Source organism: Leptonychotes weddellii, chromosome 2 (genome assembly GCF_054177405.1).
Source record: "Leptonychotes weddellii isolate Sample4059 chromosome 2, ASM5417740v2, whole genome shotgun sequence".
Taxonomy (NCBI): domain Eukaryota; kingdom Metazoa; phylum Chordata; class Mammalia; order Carnivora; family Phocidae; genus Leptonychotes; species Leptonychotes weddellii.
The window spans coordinates 64,301,662-64,328,992 of NC_138370.1; the positions used below are offsets into that span (position 1 = coordinate 64,301,662).

Here is a 27,331-nt window from a genome sequence, read left to right on the forward strand (position 1 = left end):
TAATTCCATGCTTTCGATTCCTTCTTTTTTCCAATTTCCCGCTGCAAGGAATGTCCTGATCAGTGAAGTTTTACAGCATTACTGGCACCAGACATAAAACTTCGAGGTGTTTTTCATCAGGAAGTGATGCAGGTAACAGCAGAGTGATGTGCTGGGCATCCAGAAACGCAACGGGAAGTGGGACAGAAGAGCAAGCAGAGGACTGGCCTCTGCGCTCTGGCCACATCGGAACCCCATCCCCCATCTCCCAGACTAGAGATGCGTGAAGAAGGGTGGACAGGAGAAATGGAGCGAAGGGACAGTTAAGGGACAGGCTGCTCTGCCCACTCCGCTCTGGAGACCAAAAAAGTATGACCTAAGAGGTCAGCACACGCCTCCCGTCAACTCAGCACCCAATTATAGCTCATTAACATGTATTAGTGCTGATCATTTGAAGCCGGTTTTTAATTGCTCTTAAAACCTTCAGTCACGAGTTTCACTGGGCATAAAAGTCAAAGACATCCCTAGCCAGTGAAAGCCCAATTGGGCTCTGCAGGGGTCCCAGCCCACCCCACCCACAGACACACTGAATAGCAAACGGCTGACTCACAAGTGTGGCTGCTCCCAGACTCTGAAAATTTCCATCTTCTGCAGTCCCCAAAAAGCTTCCATCCATCAACCTAAGTCAATAAGCCATGAATTATTGAGCTCTCAGGATACAGGTCATGAATATGTATGTGTGTGTTTAGAAGACAAGATTGTAAAACAAATGGGCCCCACAGTGGCTTAGAGGCGGCCAGTGCACATGCCATTTAAGGAAATGGCTGCAATTATTCTACCTGTGTATGTTGTTCAAGCACAGTTTTAGCACACGAGAGATGGTGGGAAAACTGGGTTTTCTGGTAGATTTTTCTGCTTCTGTTTTTCCAAGCATGCTCGTATGGAATAACTCGCTGAACGAAAACAGCTGCCTGCTCTTCACAAAAACCAAAGGTACAGGCTTTCTTTGAGGTCACGGGTATCACTGCGAAAGCCTGTGAGCTGCCTGCAGGAAAGGATGGCGTGTAGTTCATTACTTTCCCTGCCCTCCCTCCTTTCCTTCAGCACACTCCCCCCTCAATGTCTCCTCCGCCTCCAACGACTACAGACAGCCCCAAACTTCTGCCCTAATTTCCTAAGGAGCCAAGGAACCCACAAAACAGAAGAACACACTAGTTCACTAGACATTTGACCAAAATAATATGGCTGAGCCCCGGATGCTATTCGTGCACCCTTTCCCCTCCAGACGCCTTGCTAGTCCCCTCTTTCTAACCCTGCTGGGGCCAGGGCAGGCACTGAGGCCATCTTTGGCTTCTACTGCCAACTGCCTGCCTGTCCATCTCCTATCCACCCAGGAGCCCTAAACAACACACCTGCACAGAGATTCTTCCAAGCTAGTGACAAGGCCAATCAGCTCGCCTCACTTCTGTTTCTACCTGCTACAACACAGCTTGATCACCACCGCATTCAAAAGGTCTTCAAAAAGATCACCTGCAGAGGAGGTGCTAAGCTAGCCTGGGGTGAAAGCTAAGCGTCTGGATTTTGATATTCTAAATTTGAGGAGCACGGCAGGCCACTCAGGCCAAGAGATCCCACAGGTGGTGGAGGATGTTCAGGCCATCTGTGTAGAGCTGACAGTTGATCGCAGGGTTGACCAGAAGACCGAGACCCACGCACACCCACATTCAGGGAAGGCAGGGGAAAAGTGAAGTCCATGTTGCCCACAGACTCTACCAGAGATCCACCAGAGTCTGAAGAGTGGCCGTCAAAGGGGAAAGGAGGTCACCAGGGAGTCAGAAGTCTTGGGTTTGTTAATAGAGCAATTCTTTAAAATCCCGGTATTTTTCAACAACTTTTAAGTGCATTTAATGATCCGGCAAGGGAAAAGCTAGGAGGCATACATGAAAAAAAGAAAAGGAGTCACCCCTTTAGGTAGTTTGGAAGGGTTTTATGGTAGTGAGTGGGAGAATACCTTCTCTTTAGGATCTTTGTTCCTTGTATCCTATTTTCTTCAGCCCCCTCCCTTCTCCTGAACCCCCTTCCTTCCTGCTTTTATTTTTTTTTTTAAAGATTTTATTTATTTATTTGACACAGAGAGACAGAGCGAGAGAGGGAACACAAGCAGGGGTAGAGGCAGAGGGAGAAGCAGGCTTCCCACCGAGCAGGGAGCCCGATGCGGGGCTTGATCCCAGGACCCCGGGATCATGATCTGAGCTGAAGGCAGACGCTGAACGACTGAGCCACGCAGGTGCCCCCTCCTTCCTTCCCCTCCTTCCTTCCTTTCAGTTCACACTGCCCAAAATGCCAGCCATACCTGCTGCCTTATTTGTCACCCCCAGGTTGGTCCCGAGCCTCTTATCCCCGACGTCCCTCTACACAGAAACTGCTGGCCATAGATGCAAATGCTCACCTGCCCTGGGAGTCAGGTGAGAGTCTCTCCCAGTGCCCATTCTCCCTGCCCCTGTGCACACCACGGCACTCTTGGTGTACTTTTACCAAAACGCATTCCTCCCAGCCTGGACTCCTGTGGGAGCTCGCTCCCTGAATGTCCTTCCCCGCCTGCTCACCTTCAAGGTTCGCCCCAGGTCACTCATGTCACTCTCCCTGTCATACTCCACCCTCCGTGTCTGCCCCACGCCCCTCCCCCACCTGCCCTGGCTCCCTTCTCTGGTACAACACTTATTTCAGTCCCTCTTGTGGTTACCATGTCAGTCTCCTGGGTCCCAGATTATAAACTCCGGAGATATCAGAGGGTTTTCAGGCAACTTCATTTCCCCACAGGGTCCGGCAGAGAGCTTTGCATCTGGTGCACACTCACTAAATGGTCTCTGAACAAATGACATTACACTTTTACTGCATATGAGATGGCAGAATTTGTCCTGGAGTAACTATGATAACACCTTTGCATACAACAGCAAACGACTTACAGAATGCTCTCATGATTGACCTCCATTCCCTGTAAGGGGAGCGAAGACTTCACTCTCCCCACCGTGCAGCTGAGGAAACAGACTCAGAAAAGCTAAACGCATTGCACGAGGTCACACGGCAGTAAATACTGGAGCCAGGACTAGAATTCAGATCTTCTGATCCAGGGTCTACCACCACAGGTCTCTTCCACCACACACCCTGCTTCTTCGTGAACGGGTAATAACAAGACTGACCTGGTGATTGTTACCTGTGCTTTAGTTATTTCTTCATTGTTTATTCATATCTAGCATGTTGTTAGCATATCTGCTTGTCACGTTAAAGTCTAACTATGATTTCAGGTTCCAGAGAACAAGGATCAATACATAGAATTAGACAGTAACTATCATCTATAAAAAGTGGACTTTCTTATGTGTTTCTAGGAAATTTTTTAAAACCATATCTTAACACTAAATCTGAATACACACTACAGGTCCCATCTGTACCAACTAATTAACGCTCTAAATTATTGATACTAGTAAGTAAGTGTGCTGGATCACCTCTATTTGCCTCTCTTTATCTACTCTTCAGCTTTTCCACCCTGCTCTGAGCCCCAGAGGACCCATATGGGCCACCTTGCCATCTGGTTTCCATTTGGGTTCACCCAAAGGGAGTCCAGCAGGAGACCGGAGGAAGGGAGGCTATTTCTTCCTTTTTCTTCCTTTGCCTCCTCCTCTGAGGCATTGTCTCAGGTTGGTCGTGACCCACACCTGAAGCTCCTGGTTCTATTCAGGTGGCCCTCTCCATAGAGCTCTCTCTGACCCTTTACAAACACATTCAGTCCTAGGGATGGTAACCATGGTAATCCCGCCCACAAATTCTTTGACACTCCTACTATCAAGAGATGGGGTTCTACGTCCTCTCCCCCTGAAAGAGGGTGGACTCTTTGACTACTCTGAATAATAAAATATGGCAGGAGTGACACTGTTGCAGTTTCTAGACTGACAGCTTCTAATTCCTGTCTCCTGAGCGCCCAACAAATATAAAGGAGTCCAACTACCTGAGGCTGCCATGTTTAGAGAAAGCCCAAGCCAACCCTATGAAGAGACTATGGAATGAGGGAAAGAGAGAGACAGGGAGGGAGAGGGAGGGAGGGAGGAAGAGAGAACGGGACAGAGAGAGAGACCCATCCATCCAGTCAGCCCCAAGAGATTCAGGCCCCATCCACTGTGCTCATCCCAGGTGAGGTCCCAGATAGCACAGAACGGAGATGAACCAACCCCACTGTGCCCAGCCTGAATTTCTGAACCAGAGAGTTGTGCTTTATACTAATAAATGGTTGTTTCAGGTCACTAAGTTAGCGAGTAGTTTATTACATAGCAGTAGATCACTGAAACACCACACTTTTTTTTTTAAAGATTTTATTTATTTATTTGAGAGAGAGAGAGAGAGAGCACGAGCAGGAGGAGGGGCAGGAGAACAAGTAGACTCCCCACTGAGCGCAGAGCCTGACTCAGGCCTGATCCCAGAACCCTGAGATCATGACCGAAGCCGAAGTCAGAGGCTCAACCCACTGAGCCGCCCAAGCGCCCCGAAACACCACACCTTTATAACTAGTTCTCCACTACCCAATTTGAGTGCCAGGTATTCCTTCTGGGGCTCTGACTGACAAAATACATATGACAGCCATGAGGGCTAATAATCACATCGCAGACGTCTATTCTTCTGGAAAAATGGGAGAACTGCATTTCCCTCTGAGGAGATGTGGCCTGGTGACCTGCTTTGCTTTAAACAATGAAATGTGAATGGAAATAACATGGATCACTTCCAGGTAAGTGCTTCAAGAGCCAGTGGGCCATTCGCTATATTCTCTTCCTCTGACATGACCACAGATATCATTTCCAGATGGTGAAGGTTCTAACACCTTGGGTCCCTGAGTGACGAGAACGTGGAGAAAAGCTACCTGCAAACTGCCCACCCCACACTCCAAGATGGACAAGCAGTGTGAACAAATAATAGACATGTGTTGTTCTAGCCCCTGAGACGTTGGTGGTGCTCGTGACTGCGGCATGCTCATCATGCCTGACATAATAAACTCCTTCATCAAGCTAATCCTACCAAAACGACCCCTTGCATGTGGGGACCATTTGAACTCCTGAATATTCTGCACACAAGGAAGCAAATATATAGGTCCATCGTTTTTACAACTACAATCAGGAAAGCTATGGAAATCGGTCAACTGTTCGGAACCATGGAAACCCACCTCTTAGACCTCCAGCTCCAGGGAGTGAAAGTGACCAAGGGCCCCTGCTACTATACTCTGAAATCCTCACCACACGTCCCACAGACCCTCTCCCTGGAAGACGTAGGCCCCCTCTGATGGGTTTGCTCAGATTGCGCAGCACTCTGGGACACTCCCAACCAACCTCTCCCTCTCCTTCACTTGGGGTCACATTTACATTGCAGTCCAGCAACTCCCAGCCTTCCCCACCCTGCTCCCTCTTTTCTCTCTCACAAGCATTTCCCCTAATAAAATCCTTGCACGTTTAATCCTCTGTTGGCATCTGCTTCTCTGAGAACCCAGACTAATACAATCATACCGATGAATATTCAGCCTTGAATATTTAGCTTTAATAAGTTAAACATACAGAGACAACAGAACTAGCTCTTGCTGGTTAAGGGCTGTCGAACGTCATAAATAACCAGTTCTGTACAACATGATGTCCACATTTATGTCTAGCTCTGATTCCTAAATGAACCATATTAACATGGCATCATTTTTTCTAGTATGACTTTTACAAAGTATGACTTTAAACCTATCTCCAAAAATGGATCCTTTCCTAAATGTCCAAAACAGGCTTCCAATCCCTTATTCTAAACCCTGGAGACCATGCGTACCTTGGAATTCAAACTTTTCCTAGTTTAGAAAAGTAACGTGTACGTCTGCCGTATTTGACTAACCCAGCAGGTCCGAGGCAGCACCCTATAACCAAATACATTACTATTTCTTCCACAAAACATACAAATATGAACACAAGTAGAAGAAAACCAAACAGCCTCAAGACAGTTCAGGTAAGGGTTTGTCACCACAGGAGTTCAGCAAAGGTTAGGTTGTGCTGCCATATGAATTATTTTTTAAAAATTGGGGGTTTTCTAGGCTTTTTTAATTTCTGAGTTGTGGATAAGGGACTATGGACCAGTATATCCACACTACGGAAAACCGTGCAGCCCTTTGAAAAAAATCAAATACAGCTTTGTGCTAACACAGAAGAATGACTGGTCACACCACAGCGTTGGATGGAGAAAGAGCGTAGCAGAAAGACTCAGAGGGAAAGAGGGCGCCTGGGTGGCTCAGTCGTTAAGCGTCTGCCTTCAGCTCAGGTCATGATCCCGGGGTCCTGGGATCGAGCCCCGCATCGGGCTCCCTGCTCCGCGGGAAGCCCGCTTCTCCCTCTCTCACTCCCCCTGCTTGTGTTCCCTCTCTCGCTGTATCTCTCTCTGTCAAATAAATAAATAAAATCTTTAAAAAAAAAAAAAAGAAAGACTCAGAGGGAGCACTACATCGTGCACACACAGACTGGGGAGAGGCAAGGGAGAGACAAGGCTCACTTGTCAAGTGCCCACACCCCGCCTCTCATTGCCCACAACCCTTTGTAATGACTTCATCTCTGGTTAGGAAATGCTGTGGAAATACAGTTTAGGAGAATTGATTGTGATGTAGGAATATGTTTAAGTATGCATTTATTTCTATTATTTATGAGACAGAGAGAATGAGTTCACCTCTGCAAACTGCCTACATGGATGGGATGGCCAGTAACTAAAATGCCACATATAAATTGGGAGCGGAGAGAGTACACAATGGAAATTTATTTAGAATACTAAATGAGGCGCCTCCGCTAGGGCAAGAGACACAAAATATGAAAAATCTAGACCAGAGCCCCTACAGTAGTAGACCTGAGACTTCCAGGTGTCCCTTCCCATATCAAAGGAGAGGACACAGGCTGTGGGATGCGAGTGCTCCCGCTAGGAACTCCTCCGGAAACACCCAGTTCTGGACTTCTTTCCTCATCTGCCTCGGGGCCCCTGTCCTGCCACTCACGGGAGGCTCCTTACTTCATCAACCACTGAGACAGCCAAAAGCCAGAGGAGAGGCTGTTCACCCTCCCCCTTGCCCTGCCTCCTTCCTAAAAATTTTCATTCTAAATGATTAAAACACACACACAGATTGGGGAGCAAGGAGGAAAATAAATTAGAGAGGAAATATTCTCCCTAGTCTCTAAATAGCCCTGGGAGAAATTGCCTGCAATAGATAAAAGTTAGGGAATTTTAATTAGGGGTTGGAAATTCAAATCTAATATAGTTATGTTCCCTTTGCCTTTTATGTATTCAGCATTGACTGTACTTTTTTTCACAATAAGGATGTATTCCTAACTTCATGATTTAAAAAACCTCATATTTTAATTATAGGCATAATAGAGAACAATATATGTAAAGTGCTGTTAAAATTCTCTATGAACCACTGCCCGGGAATGCAGCACGTACCAGCACTCGGCGTGGCACTTTAACAAACCTCATTCCACCTATGTGCTGTTTATTCAGCGTCCTGAGTCCAAGGCTCTGTCCTGGGCACTGGAGATAGCCTGGTGAACAAGGCAGGTGTGAACCTTACCCACAAGAAGCAGGCAAACCACTGTGGAGACAGCCATTCAACAAGTTATTGCACATTTAATGATTTGATTCCACTAGTGGTTAGTGCTGTGAAGGAGTAGTGCAGGGTGACCAGTCAGATCCTCGTAATAGTCTCTGACGTGGATCTCATCCTCAATTATGGATAAAGAGTTATCATTAGTATTTGTAACATTAAGGTATGGTAATTACAGTAATGTAAAATATCCTGAACAAATAATAATTATAATTATCACTATTACAATAATGACTTGGGAAATTATTTTATACCCACTGGTCAATGAGGAAAAGCATGGAACTAAATGAGGAAGAAAGTCTAAATGTGTGAGGGAGTATATGGATAATGACTGCCAGAGAATTTCAGTAGCAATGTTGTATTCCTTCACAGAGAAGTCCTCCGTGCAGAGGCTTAGAGACCTTCCATAGAAGACATCCACCCCACCTCCAGAAAAGCGAGATACTAACAGAAGGACAACCTGAAAACAAACATGAGGTTTGCATTTTCCCAAGTTATGTCCTGTATTTTCCAAGACAGATTTAATTTCAAACACTTGGTCCCTCTGTGCCCATAAACCACTAAAATCATCTAGAAACATCAATATTTTGATGTTTAAGCCACATCCAAGATTACCTCTTGAAACTAGAAGTAATACAAAGCACACTGTCAGATCAAGAACAATGCTTGTTTTGGAGAATACGGCCACTACACACAAAAGGCAGTAAATGGTAAAAGATGAACATCTTCTACGAAGACCCATTGCTCTAAACTTGAAGCCCCATTACCGCGGCGGCCTCAAAGTTGCCATAATAAGGCATTCTTCGATTCTGCAAAATGAGAGCCCGTGGAAATGGTACTTCCAGATGCAGAAACGTGGGCAACCCATCAAAAGAACATGTGATAAGTTATTTCTTCCTTATCTCCCTATGAGGGCTGGCAATTCTAATAACTCAACAAAGAGCCTCTGAACTCAATACTCTGTCTCTTTACACAGTGAAGAAAAACTCCTTATAATTAGAATTCTAGGTCCATGGGTGTCTCCTGACAGCTCACAATGGAAAAGCTATCAGTTGATTTATTATACAAAATGAGAGCATCATAAGGAATCCAGAGTGGTGCTAATGAGACAGCCAACCTTTACTGGGACCTTAACTTGCTTCACTTTAATTTTTACTGTCACAAAATTGTTATAAAAAATCATATTCTACTAAGGAGATGGCAAATCCATGACACCTGTGTTACCCTGGCCCCTTTCCCCACCACGGTAAGCCCTGCACTCTCTAGGACAGATTTGGCCTCCGAGGACAGCCTAACGGAGGATTCCAAGGAGCTACTCTCCATGAATGGACGTAAACACAAGAGTCAGAGTCATTTGCCAATCTTCATGTAGACTATCTTACTGGACACTCCCAATGCTGTGTTCTATGACACCAACTGGATCCCAACAGACTTCAGCTGTCACTATCGTTAAGACCTATCTTTCATATTCCTGCGGAATATGAATGGAACGAGAAGAAGAATTAGGCTAAAGTCACCATTGAGTCAGTTACACCGGTCACCTTCCTCGGTTTCCGTCAGTTGTACCATCAACAGGTAAGATCACCTTAGCCAATCACTGACCTTGTGGAGCGCAGGAGCCAAGACTGGTACCAAGAATCCATTGTAAATATAATTGACAAGCTGATTGCGAATCAAGGGGTGAGCCACCTAAGAGAGAAACAGGCAGTCATGAAAAAGACAAAGAGTTTCATCTTTAGGTCTTCTTAAAATCACACATTTCTGTGAATATCCTAAATTCAAAGAGGAAATTCAAATTCCGGCCATTTATTTCATGGTTAAGGAATAATTCAGACTTCAAGCCACCATGTAATTTTTTCAGATGGCTTATTCCAGTATAAACAGCTTGGACTTTCAAATTTTAAAATCGGTAATTTTAAGTTTCAACTTAAAAAAAAGCAGATACTAAATAGACTGAATACGTATAAGGACTCATAAAATAAAATTAACAAATTGAAAAGTATCATTTTGCCCCCTAACTTCATCTATGTCCTAATCAATTTGTGCCTAATTAAAAACAAAAGTATAACTGTCACAGTGGACAATTCATTTATTTTGCTAGCAAAAAGAATCTGTGTTCAAGATACATTTTCTACCAATCATTTATATCGAGGAGGAAGGCATTTAGAAAATCTTTTCATAAAAAAATAAGATTTTGTTCAAAAGGAGAAAACATTACCAAAAGTATCACACTTCTTATATTTCATTTTTAAACTATATTAAGCATGGATAAGTCTTTACTAATATCTTTTAGGAGTAATTTCTTCAGTAGTACCCCGAAACAAACAAACAAAAATCTTAAAAGTATATGGCCCCGATTTCAAAATATAGTATAAAATATATCATTTCTCTGCCTTTAACCATGCCTGTTAGCTTTACTTCTCTTTCTTAAAAAAAAATAATAATAAATTCAAACAATGAAGTGAAAAGCAATTTCTAGGGAAGTAAAGCTAGATCTTTAAATCACTGATAATCTCTCTGTGTACATTAGGGAAGGAACTAATAGTTTCATCTTTTTTATTTCCACATACTTCTGCAAGAAATGTTGATAGACTGTAATATTAAAGGGGGAAAAAAAAAACCTTAAGATATAATCCATTTATCTTATATATAAATAAAACTTCCTTTGACTTAGCAATAAAAATGAGATAGGAACTAAAGTAATTTACTTGCATTTTTCTTCCAGAAGCTATTTCTTTATTTGGTAGATAAACAGACTATAACTAACATTTTTCACCTTACACTCAACATAAAGAAAATTTTATTTCTTAATAAATCCCATATGAAGGTAATATGTATGTTGTATAGAAATAAAACATTTTTTATGAAAAACCACTACATCCTTAAGTATATATAAAATCTGATTTTTATTGAAAACAGTAACAAGAAATCTGAAGGTAAAAATCTAATCAAGAAGCCAAATATACTAGAGTTCAGTGGTTGCTTTTTTTTCCCCAAAGCAGACCAATTTCAAAGCACAGATTTAATTTGTGCTACTAAGAAGATGCTTAACTTCATCTAAATTCAATTGGGATAACAATATTCTTTATGTAGTATGCACCATTAAGCAAAATAAAGTGTTTTCCTTTGTATACTCCCAAGAAGACCTTGAAGTAAGAGTGGTATAATTTGGTGTACTTAGAAGCCTAAAAATATCTCTTTAATGAGTCAAGCATTGAACTTATTTTGATGGGTAAGTGGATAATCAAAACAGAATTAACACTTTTTATAAGGAGGAGAAAGAAAATCCACTCATTTTTTTCCTCAATTAAAACTTCCCCCAAACCTGTAAACTAACATTTTTTGTCATCCAAGGACACTCAGTAGGCCACCAATATTCCACAGACATTAACATTTGTCAAAGGAATGCTGATAAACTCGTCTTTTACAATGCTCGGATTCTGAAGGGACCAGAACAAAGGGCTCCTTGGCGGCACTGCTACCTGGATGACGGCGTTGCAAAACTCCAGGGAGTTCATGAACTGGACGAGAGAGGGGAGCAGAAGCCAGTCGTCTTTGAGAAGGCAGTGCCATTCCTCACCCTTCTCTTCTAGCTTTGTGGGCAGCGAAGAGTAGAGACCACTGAGCCCGGTCGCAAGTACCTGCGTTCAGAAATACAACATAAGCCCTTTTCCAAAGTTCTTAGGCCGCAACCAGGGGATGCTGATGCCACTGGTCCAAGCAGCAAGGCATTCCAATATTAAAAATATGAGCTAGCGGGGAAGGATCCAGCAGGTGGGGACGGCAGGGCAGGACAGCTCCAGCGGAGGACACAGCAGCACCGGAGGCACCTGGCTCACACGCACATAGTTGATACGGCTGGCGTGTCTCTTCTGTGCCTCACTCCCCGCACCCCTATGCCGGGCTAGGGGTGCGGGGAGTGAGGGACACACATGCAGAGATGAAGACAACATGATTCTGCCCCCAAGGCGTTCGGGGGAGAGGCAGACCCATAAGCAATGCATGACGGTACGCCACGCTGAGTGCAAACCCAGGGACAGCCGGGGAGGAAGCCCCGCACGGAGGCAGCCCGCAACAGAAGAGCCCACAGGTGAGAACCATGAGCAGCTTTATGAGAAAGATGCCTGCAGACTTGTTAAAGGTCATGACCAATACGCGCAGGTTTACAGTCTAGTAATCTGATCGCCGCAAATGATAGCCGCAAGAAGTGGGGGTCAGGGGTCAGATGTGACGATTACTGTTCAGAGAAAAGGTGGGTCTAAGCTGAAGCACCAGCGATAAGACAAGAGCAGAGGAAATAAAGTAGAGCATCACGTGTGAGGTGGCTGTGAGGATGCTCTAGTGAGGCCTCCGTCAGTCCAGTAGGAATCCAAAGCTTGTGGGGTTTCCTTCCTCCACCAGTGCTAACATGAAACTTCCAGCGTTTGGGCTGAGGAAGTGAAGGTAATGAGACCTCGAATCTGTCAGGTCATCCAGCTTGGTCCTTAAGAAAAGGGTGATGTCTTTAATAGAGATAGAACTGTAGGAGAGAAACACCCTTTTCACTGGGTACCTGTTGATTTTACCTTGCAGAGTGTAAGACCAAGGAAAACAATGAACTTCACGGTACGAGAGGCCTCCCAACTGGGAAATGGCACTAGCCAACAGCGCCTTCGAGACCCCGACTGGCAGCCACACTGAAGAGGCAGGAGATGCTCAGAATGGATGCAAGGCAGTTAATCTATAAAAGGCATTGCTCCACAGTAGACCCTAAGGTTATGAGGAACTCAAATCAGACTGAAACCCTCAAGGAAACATTCAATCCTGAGTTAGGCCCAGAAGAGAAAGGGTGACGTATTCATTGATCTCACAGTCTAATAAGAGATGAAGAGACCAATTACAACAGTGCGATAAATACTCAGAATACGTAATAGAAAAAATACGGTACTGTGGATATACAAAAGGCCCTTACCCCAGACCTGGGGGGGTGGGAGCGGGAAATGTTCTCAGAAGTGATGTCCAAGCTGCTGAAGAATAAATAGGAGTGAGCCCAAAAAAGAATCTTGGAAGGAGGGCTGTTCCACGTGGAGGATGTACAAAAACTCCAAGAAAAGATGGCATCTTCCAGGAACTAAGAGAAGTGCCGGGGTATTGGAATGTAGGTGCAGAGGTGGAAAGCGCCAGACAGGGTAAGCAGGAGTCGGATCCTGCAGGGTTTTGTAGGCCAGGGAAAAGAGCTTGAGGGACGCCACAATGGGGAGCGCACTAGACAGAGGTGTGCATCTGATGATTAGTAGGAGAGGGATCTGGACTAAACGTGAAGATCCGGAGCCATTAATATGTAGATGGTACCTAAACCCACAGACACCAGAGAGAGGAGGGAAGGGAGGCTTGGACAGATGAGATAAAATAATCCAGTGTTTGGCATCAGAAACAGAAAGTCAGAAAGAGGGGCGCCTGGGTGACTCAGTCGTTAAGCGTCTGCCTTCAGCTCAGGTCATGATCCCAGGGTTGAGCCCCATACCGGACTCCCTGCTCAGCGGGAAGCCTGCTTCTCCCTCTCCCACTCCCCCTGCTTGTGTTCCCTCTCTCACTCTGTCTCTGTCAAATAAATAAATAAAATCTTAAAAAAATAAATTTTAAAAAAAAAGAAAAAGAAAAGAAAGAAATGCGGCAACAGGCAGTTGAACTTGGAAAAATTCTCTGCAAACTCATCGTTCCCTCTCCTATTCACTGGTCCTGTGTCCACAGCACCCTCTGTGTCCCTCTGTGGAGCAGTGGTCTTTCTTGCATTTATTAGTTTGTTGGCTGTCTTCTCCAGCTCACCTGATCTGACTTGGTCATTCTAGTCCACACTGGAGGTGTGGATGACCGTTCCCATCAGGTATGCTGAGTATCAGATGCTAGCAGTACTTGCCATGAGTAACACATCCAGCTCAACCACAGAGTACAGGCCTGGAGACTGAGAATCTGGAGGTGTTCATGTAGAGAAACTGGCTGATGCCATGGGAGAGCGGTGGATGGGGGTGGGCCCAATATGGAATAGAAGCCCCCAGTGGACTATGAGGGGCCATGAGAAAAACAGATAAACCATTTCAATACAGGAGAAATCCAAAGATTATATACATTTCTGTGTTTGCTAGTGACCTTTATGCATGCATTCCTTCACTCACTCGAAACAAACCGAACACCTTCAGGCCAGATACTATGTTACAGTCCAGGAAATGAACAGTAAACAAGATGGTGCCCACTTAACTCTTTCAAAATCCGGGCATCTCTGGTCCCAAAGAAGAATGTCCCCTGCTTAAAGTATTTAACTCCTTGTCAACATACCCAAACAAATCATTTTAATTCTAGTTTTGAATGTGACCCCAGTGAGTTGCTGGTTATAAATTTGGAGCCTCTGGCAAGAGAGAACACAGACCAAGAGTTCTCCTTGCAGGGAAATCTAATCTTGATGTCACATTTTAAAAATCAATTACATTTGCTAACTCACACTAAATTAACCGCAGCACAAAGGCTTGAATTCTGCATAGTCCCGATTCCTTAACCACTTTGAGACTTTGAAGATGAATTCATAAAGACAGGCTTAATTTGTCTGACTAAAAAGCTGGGAATCACTATTTGGTATATCAATGTAATTACAGCAACATTAATTTTCAAATTACATACATCACTGACAGTAATTAAAAATAACACATACCTAATATTCTCTTTTTTAAAAGAGTATTTGGAAAAGCGCATGGCTGAGATACAAGGGGAAGCCTGCCTACGCAGAAGGACAGTGCCGTATGCAGCCGGACACGGAGTCCCGCCGCGTTCCTGCCTCCAGAAAGTGGAGCTAGAGGATGCCTGTGCTATCTTCTTGGGAACGGCAGACAAACAGGGAAGAAAAGAGTCTGCGGAACAAAGAGTGGGACATAGTTTAAAGAACAAGATTCCAAATCTTTTTTTTTTTTTTTTAAGGGAAGAGCGTCGTTTTTTTTTTTTAAGATTTTATTTATTTGACAGAGAGCACAAGCAGAGGGAGAGAAAGGGAGAAGCCGGCTCCCCGCTGAGCTGGGAGCCCGATGCGGGACTCGATTCCAGGACTCTGGGATCATGACCTGGGCCGAAGGCAGCCGCTTAACTGACTGAGCCACCCAGGCATCCCAAGATTCCAAATCTTGACTGCTAACTATTTATATCTTCCTTTCCAAGACTTTGCTCAGAGTTCAGATTCATTCACCCAATCCACAAACATTTCTAGAACACCACAAGCATTTCTAGAACATTTGAGAACACTGGGGGCCAGGTACGATGTACAGCTGGTGCTGGGGCCAGAGCGGAGAACAAGTCAGAGCAGGTGAGCTGGGGAAAACAGCCGCTAAACAAATAAAGACAACCGGAAAGACCACTGCTCCACAGAGAGACACAGAGGGTGCTGTGGACACAGGACAAGGGAAAAGGAGAGGCAACCACAGGTTTGTGGATCATTTTCCCAGCAGTTTAACGGCACAGTCTATTTATTTTTCAATTTTATTTTTAACTGAAAAATTTCAAAATAAAAGGACACTGAACATTTAGTTAAAAATAAAATGTCTATGGGGCGCCTGGGTGGCTCAGTTGGTTAAGCGTCTGCCTTCGGCTCAGGTCATGATCCCAGAGTCTGGGATCGAGCCCCACATCGGGTTCCCTGCTCAGCGGGAAGCCTGCTTCTCCCTCTCCCGCTCCCCCTGCTTGTGTTCCCTCTCTCTCTCTGTCTCTCTCTGTCAAATAAATAAATCAAATCTTAAAAAAAAAAAAGAAAGAAAGAAAAGAACGCATGTGCTGAGACGGGCATCATGGCTTAGGCACAGCAGTGTTTCCAGGGGACGGAGGAAAGAGGACATGCACAGAGGGCTGAACAATTCAGGGAAGGTCCATCTTTAACTTGAAACATCTAATGGTACCTGGTTAATTTTAGCAAAAGAAAAAGATTTTCAGCAGATGGCTTTAGTCTGAAGCTAGCAGCGGAACAGCTGGTGGGGATTATTTGATGCAACTTGCCAAAATAAAAAATCTCATAAATTTGGGGTGTGGGATACATAACTTCCTATCAGTGGCTGTGTACCTACAGGTTGCTTACTTCAATTTGCATTTCTTGATTTACATATAAGCTGCTTTCTACTTTTGCCAATATGTAACAAGTGACGAGGGCATCAATGTTTGGCCAAAAAAATCCAAAGTGATAGGGTCATATATAGTTGCCAATCATTTCTTGGCACTACATTGTTCCCCAGAGTATTCTCAATCTCCTTCTTTTCTTGGGAGAGCATGTCTTGACAGTAGAGGCAGCTGAACCAGCCCTTCCTATCAACTACAACCGCAGAGGTTTCCAAAAGTAGTCCAGCTTCCTGAAAGAGTCATTACTCTTCCCAAAGCCTGATGCTAACACACTTTGACAACCACACTAATTAGAGAAAGCCTTTTGTCAATTGTGGTCCTTAGATGGATAACTAACAGAGTACGCTTTCATCTTCAACATAAAGAGTTCTTATTTTTTTTAATTATGTTGTCAGATGTAATTATAGAAAACTGGATACAAATGAGATTATGGGATCTATCCTGAGGGGCAACTTATCACAACGAAGCTCTGTGTTCCATTCTGGTAAATAAGGTCAGCTGGAGCTATTGTTTTCCCTCCCATTTTAATGAACCATATAGTGTTTTAAAACATGTGGGGTTTTTTTTTTTGTTTTTGTTTGTTTGTTTTTAAGTAAGCTACACACCCAGCATGGAACCCAAAGAGGAGGCTTGAGCTCATGACCCTGAGATCAAGACCTGAGCTGAGATCAAGAGTCGGACGCTTAACTGACTGAGCCTCCCAGGTGCCCCTAAAACATGTTTTTATAAAAGCAACAATTACTCGGTGAAAATCTGCTTAAAACACACAATAAGTGGATATCCTAACACTGAAAACATGCTCCATTCTGCTAATATATTTAAACTTTGAAGTATGAAATACTACAAACATATAAAACAAAATAGAAAAATCTTCCCAGAGATTTAACAGATTTTAATATTTTGCCATAATTTCTTTGAAGCACTGTATTTTTTCCCCCAAAAAAGCACATTACAAATAGAGCTAAACCCTACTCCAATCCCACTGCCATCTCTTCTCCTTCCTTCATCCCTAAAAGTAACCACAATTTTGACCTCAGGGCATATTATTCCTGTGCTTGGTTTTGTAATTTTACTGTATACATACATATCTAAAAAAACAGTATACACTAAGATTCTGTGAGTTAAAACCTTATGTAAATTTATCTAAATACTAACATATTGTATGAAACCTTTTGCTACTTTTTCTGTTCAACATGTTTTTAGATTATTGGTGTTCACACATGTAGATGTAGTTGCATGCTAATACACGTGATTTATTCATTTTGAATCCTGAGTAGTATTCCATTGATACAGACTAATCCAGTTCATTTATTTTTCCCTCAATATATTTCTATTTTGCTCTTCCTCAAATCACTATTCTACTCAATATCTTTTTGCATATATCCATGTGCCAGATTTCCCTAAAGCGGATATCTAGAAGTGAAGATGCAGGATCACATGGTATGCAAATATCCCATCTTACTAAATATTGCCATAGCTTTCCTAAGTTATCATACCACTTTATATTCTCAAGAGTTCCTGTTTTTCCTCCCCCTTGACAACATTTGGTGTTATCGGATATCCAACAGTTAGCCACCCTGATGAGCATTACCTGGTGTCTCACTGCGGGTTCAATCTGCACTTCCCTGATGCTAGCGAAGATGAGCATATTTTCTTATGTGTATTGGCTTTGGGTGTCTTCTGGGAATTGTCTGTTCATATCCTTTGCCCAGTTTTCTAACGGGTAGCTTCATCGTTTTCTTACTAATTGATAGCATTACAAATATTTTTGAGTATTTTGGGTACCAACCGTTTGTAGTTATATGTCTTGCAAATATCTTCTCCCAGTCTGTGTTTCTGTTGTTACTTCCAGTCGTTTCTTTACGGTTCATGCCTTATAGGATGTCTTGATATTTTATTACCCATGTACAAAGTGGTGGTTACACACATGGGTCCTTGAGCCAGGCTGCCCAGGTCCAGATCCTGACTTTATATCTTACTAGCCATGTGGCCTTGTATAGATTTACTTAATGTCACTGTGCCTCAGTTTCTTTATCTATAAAAAGGATAGGACACTCGTACCTACGGTTGTGAGGATGAGATGATTTAATACATGTAAAGCACTAAGAACAGTATTTGGCATAGAGTAAGTTCTCAACGAATATAATCATTATTCATGATTATCTGTTATTCCTGGTCTTTTACACACATTTATATAATTTTTAGCATTGATTTGTCATGTTTCATGAAGAACCCTATTGGGATTTTTATTGAAGTCATATTAACACCTCACTAACGACATCTTACAATTGCAAAGGGGATGTGTTACCTTTACATGGAGAGATGCAGTGGTCATCACTTTAACCAATCAAGTGATCAAGTGTAGCATCGCGAAAGTGAGACAACCTAGCACATGCCTCTTGATTTGTGATGGCTCAGCTGTTAAGCATCTGCCTTCGGCTCAGGTCATGAGCCCAAGGTCCTGGGATCGAGCCCTGCATCGGGCTCCCTGCTCAGCGGGAAGCCTGCTTCTCCCTCTCCCTCTCCCCCTGCTTGTATGCCCTCTCTCACTGTGTCTCTCTCTGTCAAATAAATAAAATCTTTAAAAAATAAAATAGGGGCTCCTGGGTGGCTCAGTCGTTAAGCGTCTGCCTTCGGCTCAGGTCATGATCGCAGGGTCCTGGGATCGAGCCCCGCATCGGGCTCCCTGCTCAGCGGGAAGCCTGCTTCTCCCTCTCCCACTCCCCCTGCTTGTGTTCCCTCTCTCGCTGTGTCTCTCTCTGTCAAATAAATAAAATCTTTAAAAAATAAATAAATAAAAGTATTTGATGTCTATAACTTAATTCCAAATGTCTGTATCGTCATTTCAAATGGTACAGCACAACCAAAAAGCATAGATGATAAACACAAATAATAACAATTTTGAATGTAAGTGGTGTGTATGGGGTGTTCATTTCAGTATTCTTCCAAGTTTTCCATATTTTACTTTTCTTCATAATGAAAAGTTGTAAAACACAAATGGCATTAACTTTATGGACTTATCTGCAGGAAAGTGTCATCTACACAATACCTACAAACTAAATAGCTTTCCATTCATTTAGGTCTACTTTTATGCCCTTCAGTAAAGTTTTATAATTTTCTCTATAAAGGCCTTTCATATATTTGTTAGATTTACTACTCAAGATACCTTAGAATTGTGTTGCTTTTGTAAATGGTATCTTTTTTTAATTGCCTTTTGCATACTGATCAGGAGAACCACCTGAATATTTTGATGATTTGTCTTGATACCTGTGTTCCTTTAACAGACTACCCAAAACAATTCAAATAAGCCCTCTGTATAACTGCTCCCTCACAAAACTATTTTTAGTAAGCTTCTGCCTCCACAGCATTGCTCATATCCAGCACCTCCCTTCCATTCTCCTCCCTATCGCTCTTGTTTCTAGACCCTAATGTAACTCCCGACCTCCTCAGCATCTCCCAGTCTCGAGCAAACTCACCCATCGCACACGTTAGATTAAACTCCTAAAAGAACTCTGATTCTACTGTGTTACGACTCAACGTTTCTTCAAGAGCTCTCTGAAGTGGATTCAGCAAACGTGGTAGGCAGACTGATGCCCCCCACCTACCCACGCACCCACGCTGTCTGTTCCTAATCCGTGAGCCTGTGAATATATTAGGTTACATGGCAAAGGGGAATTAAAGTTGCCTGTCAGCTGATCGTTAAATAAGGAGATTATCCCGGATGATCCAGGTAAACCCAGTGTAATCACAAGGGTCCTTAAAAGTGGAAGAGGGAGGCAGAAGAGCAGAGTCAGGGGGACAGTCAGAGAGATGTCATACTGCTGACGGTGGAAGGGGAGGAAGGGGCCATGAGCCTAGGAATATGGGAGGCCTCTAGAAGCTGGAGAAGGCAAAGAAATGCACTCACCACAAGAGCCTCCAGAAAGGAGCACAGCCCTGCCAACATCTCGATTTTTGCCCAGTGAGACCTGCTGGACTTCTAACCTACAGTAAGATAATACTACTGTAAGATAATGAATCTGTCTTGTTTAAAGCCACCAGTTTCTGGTAATTTGTTACAGCAGAAATAGAAAAGTAATAAAGCAATGTACTCCAAAGATGCTTACATTCAGGTGAGAAGTCCCATTTTTACCTATGATATATTCTTTAAAAAGAGTCTGTAAGAAACTACACTATTGAAGGCAATAAGGAAGGGACATTTACTACATTGATACACATGAAGGGAATCAGCACTTTCCTTCCCATCTGACTATCAATCTTTGTACAATTTCTAATTCTACTTGTCAGAACCCTGAAGAGACAAACGGTACCCAGAATTTCGGAACTGAAGTTCGAGTTTTCAAAATTTTTACCCATTGTTTGCCCCAAAATAAATATTTACCAGTAAAAATAAGAATCTAGTAGCATAAAGAAGACCACTGCTTTTGAACCTTAAAGCAAAACACAATGCATTATTCACTAGGGTTGCTATTGAGCATCTTGGGCAAGTCAATTCTTTACCGTGCCAGACTGTTCCACACACTACCAGACATAAAGCATCCCTGGACCCTGCATACTAAACACCAGTTGACCTCCCTCCCCGGCCACCTCATGTCCCTATGACGACAAAGCACGCCCCCACAGACATTCCTAACTGCCCTCTCCCCTGGTCAAGAACTACCCATACAGCCTTCATTAATAATGAATCTAATCTACTTACGGCAACTTGCCTGGCCTGTTCCAATAAAACTCATTAATAGTCTTAACGATTCCGGCAGAATCAGGCACACTCAAGACAATATAGTTTATCAAGAAGTGTAATGAGGAGATGGTAAAAAGAAAAGCCAATAGGCTAGATAGTGTTCACTGAGCAGGGAACATAAAAAGAGCCGTTACCGGGCGCCTGGGTGGCTCAGTTGGTTAAGCGACTGCCTTCGGCTCAGGTCATGATCCTGGAGTCCCGGGATCGAGTCCCACATCGGGCTCCCTGCTCGGCAGGGAGTCTGCTTCTCTCTCTGACCTTCCCCCTCTCATGCTCTCTCTTTCTATCTCATTCTCTCTCTCAAATAAATAAATAAAATCTTTAAAAAAAAAAAAAAGAGCCGTTACCCAACATCTCCAACAAACCAGAAGATATAAATCTGCCATTCAAACCCCGCTTCCAAAGACAACACTGACACAAAAAACTAATCAGAGCCCTAAAGTATCTCTAGGGTCCCAGACGGTCCCCATTCCTTTCTGGACCTGTGACTGTGGTTGGACCAGTGGTATAGCAACGTCTGCCAAGGACCTCACACTTTCTTTCTCACATGCCGATGATCAGGAAACTGTACAGATTTCCTGCTCCCTCAAACTGTAAATACGTATTTATCTTTAAAAATAAAACGGGTGCTTTGTATCTACAATTATGGTCATTATCTTGCTGAGAAACAAATTAATTTGTGAAACCAGCTGAGCGGGCTCACCACAGGCCATGATTCTAGGGTGCGAAATCGACTAGAAAAGCAAGAATATAGAAAGTGCAGGTTTCACCGATCACTCAGGATATGCTCTTAGAAAAAAGTTAAAATCATTCCTAACCCAACAGAAATGACACAAGAAATGGTAACACATATAGTTTCCTCTGCTGGCTTATTTGGAGCTGACAATGCTCAGCCAAATAGCATCTCAACTTAGATTCCTCTGCTCCCTCCAAAAGATTTCCTGCAAACATCTTTCCTTAGAAGGTGCCAAGGACAACTTGCTGAAAAGAAAGGAAGAGAAAAAGGATTTACCAGTAGCACAGGAGAAGAAAAGAGTGTGTAAAAAGCATGCCAATGAGGGGACTTACTGGACAAAAGTAGGTGTTCTCCACGATGTGATGGGCTACCATGCTGTTCTCAGCAGACAGAGACATGATGAACAGCAAAGCGTCCCGGGCCTGCTGACCTACTGTCCCCTCTCGGTGAATGAAGGGAATCAGAAGGGAGAAGATGAGGAAGTTGGTGGCCCCTTGGTCCTCACTAGTGTGGAAGAAGAGTTCCAGAATAGATGGATCTTTGGCAAGGATGGAACAAAGCTGATTGAGCAGGACAACCAGCTTCCCCTCCACAGCGGGGGTGGTTGTTCCCGAACAAGAGCTCAGCAACATCATCAGGGGCTTCAGGATGGGCTTGTGGTGCAGCAGAGGCTGGTGTGACTGAGTGACCAGCATCTCATACATCTTGAGCTGCTCGATTTTAGTCTCATCAGTAAATTCCCTCCGCAAGCTCCAAAGGAAGAGTTTCTCCATGATGTTCTCTGAGACCACAAATTCCAGAATTGGCCCCATCGCAGCATCCTTGGCTTGCTCTTCGATCAGCAAGAAGAGCATGTGTTCTACATAATTCTGTACAGCACTGGCCTCATCTGGAGGGATGGATCCATACTTTGCCTGGGTGTTCTTCAAGGGGTCATGCTTCTCTAAGATCTTCACAACCTGTAACCAATTCAAACATTTGTCATCCATCTCGTGTTCGCCATAATTACAAAAACACACCACCACAGATTGTGCCGTAGCTTCATGGAAAATGCAGGAGCCATGGCCCACAATAAGATAAATATGAAGGGGCGTCTGGGTGGCTCAGTCAGTTAAGCTCTGACTGTGGCTCAAGTCATGATGCCAGGGTCCTGGGACTGAGCCCCGTGTCGGGCTCCCTGCTCAGTGGGGAGCCTGCTTCTCCCTCTGCCTGCCACTCCCCACCCCTGCACATGCTCTCTCTCCCAAATAAATAAAATCTTAAAAAAAAAAAAAAGATAAATATGAACACTGTATTTGTCTCTCTCACAAGAATAAAATGAAGTGGTTAAACTATAGAAAGCATATGTCTGAAGATGTTCATTTATAACAGTTATAAATTTTGGCAACCTAAATGTTGAAAAAGATCGTATGGTTAAAAAAACTAAGCTACATCCATTCACAAGCCTGTGAAAAATTGTGAGTGATGTAATAGATGAAAAGTAAGTTATTTATAATATAGTTAGATCCATCACTATCAACTATGTCAAAAACATGTATATGAACAAAGATCAAAAAGGAATATGGAAAAATAATAATCATTTTTGTGTTCAAAGGGATGACAAGTTCTCAATTTTTTTTCTGAACTGTCAAGAATATAATACTGCTTTTTAATTTTAAAATACATTAAATAAGTAAGACTGCCCGTGTTCTTCTACAAACAGAGTTGATTCAGAGGTTCCAGCAGGGGGACACAGCTACTCACACATCCTTGACAGAACAACATCCCTCCCCCTGCACCTGGATGGGCACCCTCTTCCACCATGCATCCAGGGTTAGGACGGATGAAAGGAAACCAATGAACGAGGTACACATACCTACCAGAATCAACCCTAGCCTATGGCATATACTGGAACTAAAAAAAAAAAAGAAGAAGAAGGTTTTGAACTCTGCATTTTTTTGAACCAGAAAAAGTTCTGAGATGACCAATTACAAAATAAATCCCTAACATAGCAAGTTTCTGCTGGAGGCGATAAAGAAGTTTTGGAAACAGTGGTGATGGTTGCACAACACTGTGAATGTAGTTAACACCACTGAACTGTACACTTAAGAAAGGTGAAGCCAACGATCTTTGTTATATACGCTTTACCGCCAAAAGAAAAAAATCAATTTGACAGTAAAATATAAATAAAATCCCCAGGTAGGTCACGTGACAGCCCTGGTGTTTCTCTCTGCCGGCTACTGAATGCTTCCTGCCTCTCTCTTGAGGTAGGAAGTTGAGTTGAGATTTTTTTTATCTCAACTCCCATGTAACCGTATGACTTGGAATTTCCAGGATAATACCCGCTCAATTTACTTCCTTTAAAATATAGACACATAATTTTTAGACAACCCAAATCCTTATCAGTGACTTGATCTTTGTTCCTTTCTGCCTTCCTGAACTGCATGCTGTAGGGATTATGTTTGTCTTCTGCAGTACCTTCCTGGCCCAGTTCTATAACGTGCTGTTACATGTCCTATATTTAGGTTATAGAATTTTTGCAAGTCACTGGGGAAGCTGGCAAAGGTACAATGCTATGTCAGCATGCATGAGCAATGAGAAAAATCTATTTCTCTGGGAAAGGTCTAAGATTTTCCCCTGTCAGAAACAAGGCAAAGAAGCCTTTATAGACCAGGCAAGTGTATCCTTACAGAATGAACAGATTTCCACAGAATCTGTCATCTCGATCAACTTCCATTATAAAAGTAATAATTCTGTCCCAAAGGAAAAAAATCACTCCAACACCCGAGATGACATTTCCAATACGAAAGGCCTTCAGTTAGCAGTTACCCGGGGGGTACATGGCTCAGTGACTGGTGGCCCCAGTGTACCCACTGGACATGCCCTCTCCTTCGCTGCGTGCCAGACTCCAAAATTCACCCCCCGCCCCAGCCTCCCCTAACCTCCCAGAAGTCCTCCAGAATTCCTCGGAGGCCTGACGACCTCACTGGCAGAAACGCTGGGGCCTAGCTCTCCTTTCTCTCTGCTCTGGCCTTAATAACTTCTCAGAGCATGGGACCACAGCACTGCACTTGTCCAAAAAGGGCCTCGACCTCAACACCCATGTTCTCCAGCCGCAAAAGCTCTAACTTCAAGGCTCCACATTCTGAAGAATAAATTAGCAACACACTTTATCAGTTCCATCATTTCAAAGTCCATATATTGAGTTTACTTATGAGAGCTATCTATACAGGTAGGCCTCGGGGTAGAAATATAATTATACTTCCCATGTGTGCTCAGAGTTTCTGAACTGTCTAAAATTGAAACTGTGCTTTATACACTGTTAGTGGTGGGGCAAATTAGCTCAGTCTTTCCGGAAAACAATTTGGCAATATGTAACCGAAGCTATAAAATTGTTCCTGCCCTTTGACTTGGGAATCTCACCTTGGGGAAAATGCCCCAAGGAAACAATCCAAAAATAATTTGTTAAGAAAGGTTCACGCCGATGACATTTTCAATAATGGAAAATAAGAATATCATTGACCCAGTCAACAATAAGAGAATCATAATTAAAATGTTACATCACCATACAATAAAGCTATTAAAAATAAACACCAAGTGAACCAAATCATCACATGCAAATGTACATATGAAATAATTTAAGTTAAAAACTAAACATACTGACAAATAGACACATGATCAGAAGGGAATCTGAAAAGACATAAACGGGATTTTAAAGTTAATGAGTTCTTCACCCCTGTAAATTGATCTAATTTCATAATATAAATAAAAATAGACAAAGTAATCTTGTACTAATGTCTTTTAAAAGGGCCCAAAACACTGAGTTACAAACAATTCATAATTGAAATCTCCTAATTCTCAGAAATTCCTAAGCAATAGAAACTTATACATGTGTATATGTACTTAGACTACATACATGTATGTAAGTATTTCTTATATATCTAAATGCGTAAGTAATATACAGCAGAACTACTTACATGGTCACAAAGTACATCCTTCTCATAGATTAATCATCATTTATATGATTTATTCCACTGTATTCCTTTGCAAACAGACCCTTTTTTTTTTTCTATAAAAAACCCCAAAAAAAAGAGAACTGAGGTTTTTATACAGAATGCAAACAACTGGGCCACTTTTGAATTGAAGCATCTTTACCCTCTTTATACCATAAACTCCTCTACACTGCCTTCTGGGTTACCGGGCAGAGAATCTCAGAGCAGAGCGATAACCCACAGAGACGTAAGGTTTGCTGGTCCTGTGGAATGGAGCAGACATACTAGGACGCCTCACTCATTCCCGGCCCTGGCTGGGTGGTTTCACTGCCTGGAAGAGGGTGTGTTACACCAAGGCCTGTGAGTCACGGAATCCACAATGCTCAGCAAAGTGCTAATTATGCCTGTGCTCACACATGTCCTTAACCTCTTTCCTCAGGTGTCAGGACCCGCCCAGGCCACCTCCTTTTCCCTTCCTGGCAGACACACCCATGACCTGCTCTTATGAGTGGGCTCTCGGGGCCCATACCCAGGGCCTGGGGCCTAACCTGACAGGGAATGTCTAAGAAGCTTCTTGGCTAGAGCACAACATGCACTGAAATGCCAAAGAACTTCCGATGTCCCAAGTTTGCTGCCCAGATGGTGTCATAATTCTCTCCGTTTCTGTAGACAGATTCCTGATGTGACTGGACTTTTCCTTATTCTTTCCTTTAGTGCTGTCTTCTTGCATCACTTCCACCAAACCCCAAGATTCCTGTGTGCCCCCTTCTGCCTGCTGCCTACTGTCACGCATTGATCTACTCTGACCTTCCAGTCCCACAGATCCACGGCCCAGGCTGCTCCCAGTGGCGTCCCCAGGCAAAGCACATTCCCCTGAGTATCCTCTATCTTAGGCTCTCAACCTTGCCACAGGTCTCCCAGCTCTGGCTTCGGGGCTATATACTCTGCCTCCGGGACTCAGTTCAGGGCGAAAAACGCCACTAAGGGAGCTGGAGGGACCCAAGGACGGAAGAGAGGAAAAGCAAGCAAAACATGCTGTGCAAAATATTTCCTTTACAAGTTCACTTCTTTAGGCTGAAAATGCCACCGAATAAAGCAATCAGCCCCTGATAAAGCCCAAGCTCATTAAGTAAGCCAGCTAAGATGGGAAATAGCATTGTCAATGTTTCACTGATCATAGCTCGGCATTTGTTGGTCCACAAACTTTAACAAATACAAGCTGGTATATATATATGGGTGAATCATGAGCCTGGATCACATATAGATCCTCATGTAAATTATCACAATTCTAAAAAGAAACAAATACACAAAAAATCAATAGTGTAAATGATGGTACACAAATTATCATCTGACCAATAGAGCTAAATTTTAACCTAACTTCAAAGTCATTTGACCTGTAAACAGGGAGGTTATTACAGGTAAATGAGTTGAACAAATAGCATATTTCTTTCATTAAGGATATCAGCTACTCCTATCCTTAGCTCTACTGATGGTCCCCATCAGTCAGTAATAATAGGTCTGAATTCCAAATATTCACAAATTCTAAAGAGGAAGCTCAAATGCTTTCAGAATGAAAGAGCCACATAATCACTCCTCTAGCTAACAAATGATTATTCTTCATGGTAAACACAAGGGTTTATCTGTCAACTTAGCTTTGACTCCATCTTAATATTGTTTTATGTCTTGGGGCACCTGGGTGGCTCAGTCGGTTAAGCGACTGCCTTCGGCTCAGGTCATGATCCTGGAGTCCCTGGATCGAGTCCCGCGTCGGGCTCCCTGCTCGGCGGGGAGCCTGCTTCTCCCTCTGACCCTCCCCCCTCTCATGAGCTCTCTCTCTCTCTCTCTCTCTCATTCTGTCTCAAATAAATAAATAAAATCTTTAAAAAAAAAAAAATATTGTTTTATGTCTTACACACATGCATGTATTAAGAGATGATTACTTTTGCTACTTTGGTTGGAGCCTAGTTATTTCAAGAAAGTCACACGAGTACAACCCATACTTCAAAATCCTTTGGAATGCTAATTTAAAGTGGCATCGTGGAAAAAACCAAGTTACTAAGCAACATTTTCCATCACACAGAAGAAGGGCAGGCTTGTACGATCTTAAGCCAAATTCCACTTAATGTACCAAATAA

At 43.1% G+C, this 27,331-nt stretch overlaps 1 protein-coding gene across 2 annotated transcripts in view; it reads right to left on the bottom strand.

The window, feature by feature from the left end:
• The window catches only part of FHIP1A (FHF complex subunit HOOK interacting protein 1A), a 226,759-nt gene that overhangs the window by 54,372 nt on the left and 145,056 nt on the right, over window positions 1–27,331 (bottom strand). For both annotated transcript variants that reach the window (XM_081811766.1, XM_081811767.1), the window contains exons 4-6: window positions 21,558–22,184; window positions 11,107–11,265; window positions 9,227–9,313 (exon numbers count right to left, since the gene is read on the bottom strand). In XM_081811766.1, the coding sequence (XP_081667892.1) occupies window positions 9,227–9,313; window positions 11,107–11,265; window positions 21,558–22,184 (873 nt within the window). The remainder of the gene's footprint in view (window positions 1–9,226; window positions 9,314–11,106; window positions 11,266–21,557; window positions 22,185–27,331) is intronic.